The sequence below is a fragment of the Teleopsis dalmanni genome, chromosome 2 (assembly GCF_002237135.1).
Source record: "Teleopsis dalmanni isolate 2A chromosome 2, ASM223713v2, whole genome shotgun sequence".
NCBI classification, from domain to species: domain Eukaryota; kingdom Metazoa; phylum Arthropoda; class Insecta; order Diptera; family Diopsidae; genus Teleopsis; species Teleopsis dalmanni.
This window is the reverse complement of record NC_051847.1, coordinates 66,864,111-66,873,175: the sequence shown is the minus strand read 5'-3', so window position 1 is coordinate 66,873,175 and position 9,065 is coordinate 66,864,111. Positions and strand designations below refer to the sequence as shown.

The window sequence follows — 9,065 nt, the reverse complement described above, 5'->3', positions numbered from 1 at the left end:
TACTAGGTGTGGAGGATTACAGGAAAGAGAACCCTCCCTCTCTCCTTGGTAATATAGAATACACTGGAACAACCTTCCATCCTCCCTCACACATCTCAACCTGCGTCATAAATTGGTTACCAAGCCTGATATTCCTTCTTATTTCGAAGGTATCTATTTACCTTAATAAATAACAAAGAAATCAGTATATTTACTTCACATATTTTGGTCTTTGAAACTAATATTTCAAACTCATTCTTAAATATTTTAGATAGTCATGAATCTAGAAAAGACATTGAGAAATAGGTTTCGGTTCAAACAATTAGCAGATGGTACTGATTCTTTTTATGAAGCTTATCAAGAATATATGTACTTTATTTTTTCTTCAGTGTCTATTTTAGAATAAAAATTTGATCACATCTTGACAAGGTTACTATAAAAATAATTATAATAATTTAATTATTTTATATAAAGAAAGCTGATCAAGCAACTTTAAATTTTTTATGGACTCGTTTAATCGCCTAAAGGAATGAAAATTAAATTAACACATAGAATAAACTGTGAAAAAATTTTATTCAATTTTGGATTATACCATATTTAATCTCAATTAGAGTCTATAAAAAATAATAATTTGAAAATTAACATATAATATATATAATTGACAGGTTAGTTCATCTTTACCTAATGGAGAGTGGTGTCCTCTATGTTGCTCGTGCGTTAATATTTAGTCTGTGCGTGTACAAACTCTAATCCTGTGGTACTACATCGGCTATTATTTGAGCTTAAGTAGTCTTTGAGTACAAGGCCGTCATTCTAACCTAATCTAATCATTGCATAAGTTCGAAAAGTCTGAAACGCAGCGGCTAAGAACGCCATTGCTATTACTAGAATTACTAGAATGCTATTACTATTACTAAATCTGTAATATAATGAAGACGAAGAAAAGATTAATGTAGATCAATTTCTTAGTTGACACCAATCGCAATTAGTTAGTTTTATTAACAGATTTGAATATATTTTGAAATTTTTTTTTGGCAATTACTACGTATATTTCGATATTATTTTTCTCTTATATTTTTAAAAATGAAAAAGTAAAATAAAATAAATGTAATATCGTAGATATAAAAAACTAGGTCAAGTAGTCAATTTCGTATTTACAAAATGAAATAATCGAAAATTCTTAAAATCAACCGCTAAAAACATTTTCTTTTCTATATTTGCAGAACGCTAACTTATATGATTTCAAAAGGGAATCATCGTCCCAGCTGTTCGAAATATAAAATCTGAAGTAAAACTAAATATATCAGTCCCAGATCTAAACGAAGATGATGTCGTAAAGACTACGAGTTCAACGGCGGTAGCAAGTCAGCAAGGGCAAAATCTTTATCAGTAGTGTACAGCTACGGCTGTTAACTGCTAAAGATAGCGCACCTCCGGCCGTTCGGCTTCTTAATACAGTAAGTTATTTTATTATAGTATTTTTATATGACGACTTCGATTAGATTTTGATTTTAATGAGATTATTTTTTTATTGCCTTCAGGATGTCTCGTACCATCACCGAGACATTACCAGCACGTGTTCGTTTGCGTGGCATGACTACTTCAAATACTTCACCAAGTGCAGCCGACGGAAATGGTGGGAAGGGTGGTGGTGGTGGTGGTGGTGGGAGTAGCAGCGGTGGAGCAGCTAGTAGTAGCGGCTGTACACGTTCCTGTGGCGTCCATAGTACCACAGGTGGAACACGGGCGACGATTACCTTGACAAGCAATTCCGCAAATGCATCAACATCAAGAAATCAACGACATCGCTCACGAAAGAAATGCTGTTTCTGTTGGTGTTGGTGTTGTTTCTGCACATGGTAGGACATTGTTTTATTTTAACCTTTTATATTGTAATATTGCAAAAATAATGGAATTAATAACTTTCATTTCTCATTTTTTTTATTTATTTTCATGTATAAAATTTTACCGACTAAAGGGAGAGATGGTAAGTGCAATAGCAAGTTTTCACTTAAGAACACAACAATTTTAACACAATTATTTTGTAAGACTTGACTTAACTCATACGCTCTTTTCAAATATCAATCATACGCACTGTCGGCCGGTTCCTTTTAGTTATAAACATTTTAAGAGACTGAGAATGAGAATATCAAGTTATTGCATTGACTTTAAAAGGACAAAGATGGATATCCTTTTAATGTTAAAAGTTGTTAGAGATTCGATTAAAATGCTTTTGAATGTGTTAGGGGTGTACTAATAAAATTTGTCATACTTTATTGAAGACAATATAATATTCTCAATTCAATTAAAAAATTCTAATACATTTACTGAGTTTATTGAAAAGCAATTAAATGTAAAATCGAGCTGACAATAGCAGCGTATCCACGATAGTGTTAAGGGGGTTACACTGAAAAATACACCCAATTTTTTGTAGTGTATTTTCTTTAGATTATATATTATTCAGTGGAAGTATTATTATAAGCAAGGCAGATCTATACTTACATCCTCTGTGACAACACAACATATTGACAAAGTTTATATATAAATTTAAATTACAGCATTATAAAATGAAGTTTAGTTAATTGCCCTAATTGAGTTCTAATAAAAAAGGAGTCATATTTCTTTAAAACACTTAATTATCTTAAAATTACAAAGGTTTAATTTATAAAATATATACCTATACTTAGGAAAATGATTTTTTATCTTATTGAAAAGAATATACATAAAGATACTTTCGTATCTTAAGCAAAAGACTTAAGGGGTTAAGTCTTTAAGTGTTGTGCAAATGACGTTTGTAGACTTAAGGATTCTATTTAATTACTTTATAGGTCACTGCAAGCTGTGTAATCATGGCTTGCAATTAAAGATAATAGGCGAAGGCTTTTAAATACAGTAATAGACACTATCTATATATGTTTTCCAAAATATAATTTTTATTTATTTTTTAATATTTAATCAAATATTAATAAATAATTTAGAGATACAGATCTAATGGTGAATTCAAAAAAAATTAATCATAGTATGAATTGAGGTTTCTGCTAACTTAACACATCTTTGTGTTCATAAAATGCGAATTCAATGCATATTAGTGGCAAGTCCTGATATTAATGAATATATTATTTTAATTTTAGTTTTAGATATTGTCATAATATAGGAATTAATAATTTTGTTTCTCTATTATTATTTTTATAAACCAAAATTATTGCTTAAAGGGTAAACTGTTAAGTGTGATTGAACATTTTTTGTTTAAAACAAAACAAATAATATTATTAATATGAGGAACCCCTCTATTTTGCTTAGTCACATATTTTATCGATACAGAATTTGGTCCTCTAGAAACCAAATTTTTCTTCAACATTTGCATGTCATCTTTACCTAAACCATGAGAATCACAAATTTCTGTCATTATCCTTTCTTTGACAATAATAATTTATATGTAATAATAATTATATTATAATAATATAGTAATATGACTATGTATATTTTATATTATAATTTCATATAAAAATATAATAATTTTTTAATATATTCTCAGACGCATATAGGGTTACAGTTTTATCTCTAAGTTCTCTAAAACAAAATTTTACGTTGTTTATTAATATTTAGTTTCTGAGTGTCGATAATTCTATTAAATTTAGAAAAATATCATAAGATATATATTTCTATATTACTATATATTTAAAATATATAGTTTTCATATTTTGGCAAAATAATTTTGTTAAAAAAATATGGAATTAATATAAATTAGTTTCAAATGGTAATATCTTTTTTATTTATAATTAATAATAATTATAATAATTATTAAGAAATAAAAAAGTGAATTAACTATTTCAATATTTCTTTTTATTTATTCAATACTGTCAATATATGTTTTTCAAAATTATATTATATTCACAATTATTAAAACATAATCTTTATTTAAATTCCCAATACACATAATTTGATAAATTTATTTTTATGTTGTAATATTATAATAACATTGGTATTAATATCTTTTATTTTTCTATTTTTCTGTTTGTCAAATGCGGATTCGATGCGATTTAGTCGCAAATGGTAAATCACTTTTTATTCATCTAATGTTTTAAAAATATTATTTTATTTAATTTTTTATTTGTATTTTGTTGTAATGTTGTAAAAAAAATATTGGAATTAATAATAACTTTTATTTTTCTAAATTTATTTTCATGTACAAAATGAATTATCCAAAGGTTACAGTGGTAAGTGCAATTAAAAATTTTTGCTTAAGAATAAAATAATTATTTTATAAAATTTAACTCCGACACTTAAAAATGTCACTCATACGCACTGTTGGCCGGTTGGTTGTAGCTTAACAGTTCCAAAGACTGTAAATCTAATATTAAATCAACTGCGTTTGACTTCAAAATGACTAGAATTTTTTTTTTAATAGTAATAGTTATTGAAAATTAATTTTGTTTATTTTTAGAAGAGTGAGAGGTGGCCTAATGTAATTTGTCGTATTAGTTACTAGAAAATATGATATATTAAGTTTAATAAAAAAAACACTCAATCATTTTAGAAGTGTTTTGAAAAGCAGTTGAGTATAATATGGGAGTAATAATGTATTTTTGTGTATTTAAATTAAAATTTAATTAAAATTACAACTTAATGGTGTTGAAAATATTAAATATAGGTTAAGTAATAGTTTCAGTGGAGTTGCAAAATAAAAACGCAAAAGCCATAGGTTAATAAAATACTAACATATCTTTTGAAACTACTAATTGTAGAATATTAAAAAATATAGCAAGTTGAATATGATTGTATTTTAAATTAAAAATATATAGTACTATGACTGAACTATTAAAAATATAATGTACTGATCAATTTGAATTGATATTGTGAAACAAGAAAGTCACATATTTAGACTGTATTCTATTTACATAGGATATCTTAATAGCACCAAGCTATTGATAATATGGTTTAAATAAATTGAAAATCAGAAAAGTTTATTAGTTTTTAAGGTTATTGCGATGAAGTTTAATATTAGAGTAGCTTGAAAAAATTTATTGCAATTGCACAGTGCCTCATTAGTACTTCAACAAGTACAAGAACTACAGACTTACTGAAATCTAAACGTTTTTTGTTTTTATTCTTGTTTCATATAGGTCATAAGGTTTAAACGATTCAGGTTCTATTTAGTATAAAAATAATCCATTTTCTTATAGAATGAAATAATATTTTTATGAAAATAAATAAATAAGAATGGGTTATATTACCTTTTGTTTATCTAAAATCATCTAAATTTTATACTAATTTTTTTTTTTATGTTATTATATTGTTACAATAATATTGACATTAATTACTTTTGTTTTTCCATTTTTTTATTTTCATGTACAAAAATTGTTACCAAAAGGATTTCTTGGTAAGTGCAATTAAAATGTTTACTAAAGAACAATATCATTTTAATACATTTATTCTGTGAAATTTTAAACTTACATTCAAATAAATCAATCATACGCACTGTTAGCAAGTTGGTTATGGTTCAGCACTTCAAAAGGTTGCATATGTAAAACTAAATAAATTGCATTGGCTTTGTAAGGACAAAGATGCATATCCTTTTAATGGTGAAAGTTGTTAGAGATTCAATTAAAATGTCAGAAGTGCACAAATAGAATTTGTTGCAATAAATCGTTGACAATTTGATATGCCACCCTCCATTGAAAAGTTCTAGTACATTTAACGAGTTTGTTAAAAAGCAGTTAAAAAAACGGAAATACTTATTTCTTCAATAATATAATAAAATTGTTAAAAAAAAAAGATTCAACTTTAACTAGTGAATTAGTAAATGTTGATTGTTTAATGATATCATTGAGGTTACAATGTTAAAAAGGAGGAGCTACCAAAATGTTGCTCCTAATGAGCTGTTAAGCAGCAGTATTTAATTAAAGTGGTATTTGGTAAAAATTTTGGTTTAAATAGCCAGCTACTTGAGAATTAAAAATGGTTTCTATTTAAGATGTTTTTTAATGAAATGTATTTTAGAAGAACTAAAATGCTTTATTACTATTTATGTATGTTGCACGAATATTTTAACATTTAAAAGAACATATTAAAATAAATGCTTGTATTTTGAGTAAAAGCATATAAGACCTAATATATAATTAAATTAGTTCAGTTTGAATCAGTTTAAAAGTTATATCCGTCAGAGGTTGGTTATATCTATAGTTGATTTAAGAAAAAGGGTAAAACATTTATAATCACATGATTTTAGTAAGAAGAAGTGTTACAGAATTATATCACAACTTTTCAATGATTGTTCAGCATTAAACGTTATTCTATAGTGTACGAGTAATATTTAGTTTATGATACAAGCTTATAGCTTATATATATAAAACCTATTTATAGGTTACACAGTTATATATTATATATTGAATATATAAAATATTTACGTGTGGTACTAACTAAATAATAGTCCCATTTCTTTGCTGGCTTGGTCATGTCATGAAATGGAACGACTACGCTCCAGCAAAAAGCTATTTAAAGCGGTAGTTGGAAGAAGAAGCTGTAAAAGACGGTATATGTCTGTTTGGTGGAGTGATCAAGTTCTGGAAGCAATAACCGTATTTTGGGTATAAGACTAGAGAGGACACACACGTAACAAAAGCGCCTGAAAGGATATACTGCGTTGGGTAAAAAGATTGTTATAGACATTTAGGTAACTAAGGAATTATAGTGGTCTCTCTTCGTTCTAGTAAACAAGCGTATTAGGAATTCTCTTGATGAAGGCAAAAGTGAATTTCCCGAAATACGTAGAGAAATATACTAAAAACAACAATCGAATTAAAAGTTAAAATTCTGAAAAAATAAAACCGACTTTCAGCATTAAGTGTTCTATTTGTGCGATAAAATTATTATCAAAGCATTGATTTCGATCAGAGATTCATTACTAGAATTCGTTTACATAGTTTAGGTGTAATCGCATCATCATGAGATGTTTCTTAGCACTTTGAGATTATTTACTGTTGAAGGTAGAAGTTGTAGAAATAGAACGCTATTTTCTTTCCTTTATCTCTATAAAAGCTGTTACTAAAACTGTATTTTTAAAAATCTGGTTTCTTCTTTTTTATATATATATATTCTGTTTTATTCATTCTATTTATCCTTCCACTGTTTAACGTTCCATACCTAAAAGCAATTTTGAACTCTTGAAAGAAAAAGCATTAAAAAAGTTCTTACGCTTAAGCACAAACTCACAAACTCCACACACAGCGCAACCGACACAAAAATTAATTAAAATGTGTATTATTTTCATGATATTAAATGATTTACAAAAACAATTGCTAATCTCTCAGCTGCATATAAATAAAACTCTAATACATTTAGTTGCTTCTGATTTGTACAGAACTATGCAAAAGAAACCCGAAAAAATCAGGCTGAGTGGGAAGAAGAGAATTCGCCTTTTGAGAGAAAAATGAAGCAGTCATGCTTTCACATTGGAAAGCAAAAACAAACAAAAACAAACGACAACATTTTTCTCTAGGAAGAAACAATATTGCTTCCATTGTCGTGTTTTTGAAAGCTCTTCTGCTTTTGCAAACATTTCTCAATAAAATATTTGATTTTGATTTTTGCTTCTGTTTCTGTTTCTATTTTGTTTTTGTTTTTGTTTGTAGCACTAAATTATCTCTTAGAATATACACAAATAATTGTACACTCAAACGAATTCATACGCACACACAGCCATACATAAAAACATATGTGCGCCATTCTAGATTCGCCATTCCTAAGCACAATTCCTTTTATTTGTTGTACAATTCGACAATTCGACAATTCGACAACTCGAGCATTCATTAACAGTTTATAAATATTTAATTTAATTATTTGTTTTTACATATAAATTCATTTATGTTAGTATGCATATAAGTGTGCGTTTTCTTCTTCTTGCTTGATTTTTAGTGAGCAATTAAATATTTACATGTGCACATTATGGCACATGTGTATGTGTGTGTGTGTGTGTGTGTATGTTATTAAGCGTTTTTCTTCATTACATTTGCTTGTTTTGTATTTATCTGCATTTTAATGTAAATATCGAAATATTTTCCTTATATATAAATAATTGAAAATTGTGAGGTATAAAATCTTGCAAATTTTTGTTACATATTTTATTCATTCCCGTATGGAATTCATTGAGGAAAATTGTTGCTACTTGTATTAACGGTTTTGTTGTTGTTTCTTTTTTTTCATAAGCAAACAAAGGAATTTTCTCTCAGTGTAGCGATGCAGAATGGTTTGACTTGACTGTTTAGCACTCAGAGGTTAACAGTTTGTTGCTTAACTTACTTTCAAATAAACATACGAAATAATAACTAATTATTATTAATAATAAATAAGTAATTTTGGTATTTATATTACAAATTAATGTATTTGAAATTTTTTTATTTTATTTTGCACCTTAAGTTTTTAAATTAGTTTTTTTTTTTGGAAAATTTTTTTTATATACAATTCTTTTTAAAATTTTTTTAAAATATTAATTTTTTTTTACATTAATTTTTTTTTAGATTAATTTTTTTAAACAAAATTTTTTTAAATAATTTTTTTTTAATTTATCATATATGGATTATTCTTTTATAAATGGTATAGTTTATGACTCCATCACCTCACCACGTCTGACAAAAAACTTTTCTTATGAATTCATTTTTTTAATTAAAAGTACACATGTTTCGGGAAAAATCTTTTAAGTTAAAGTATATATTTAAGTTTCTAAAATACTTCTAAAAATAGTGCTATCGAAAATATTGTAGTTCTTTAATAAAATTTTATAATGTATCTAAATCAAAATAAAAAATTAAAATTTTCGATGCATATTTAGAAGAAAAAAATTTATTCGGAAAAATTTATTTTTTTAAATAAAATATCATATTGAATATAAATCAAAAATAAAAAACTAAAATTTATTACGAAAATTTTTTTTAATAAACATTAAAATAATCTTATTCATATATAAACAATTTCAATTCAATCTACTTAAGTTTCCTTACAATTCAAAAAGTTTTCAATCTCTATCATTTATAGAGCTGGAGATATGACCATTTAAAAATTGTTCTGAAATGCAAATTCTCAAAACCTCA

General features: G+C 26.3%; 1 protein-coding gene across 1 annotated transcript; it reads left to right on the top strand.

Annotated features, from left to right (window-relative positions):
* Positions 1–1,204: 1,204 nt before the first annotated feature.
* LOC119674758 (AMME syndrome candidate gene 1 protein homolog) lies at positions 1,205–4,200 on the top strand. Its single transcript, XM_038085914.1, has 5 exons — positions 1,205–1,436; positions 1,521–1,838; positions 1,958–1,966; positions 4,024–4,032; positions 4,188–4,200. The coding sequence occupies exons 2-5, from the start codon at positions 1,522–1,524 to the stop codon at positions 4,198–4,200; spliced, it is 348 nt and encodes a 115-aa protein (XP_037941842.1). The 5' UTR covers positions 1,205–1,436; position 1,521.
* The last annotated feature ends 4,865 nt before the right edge of the window (positions 4,201–9,065 follow it).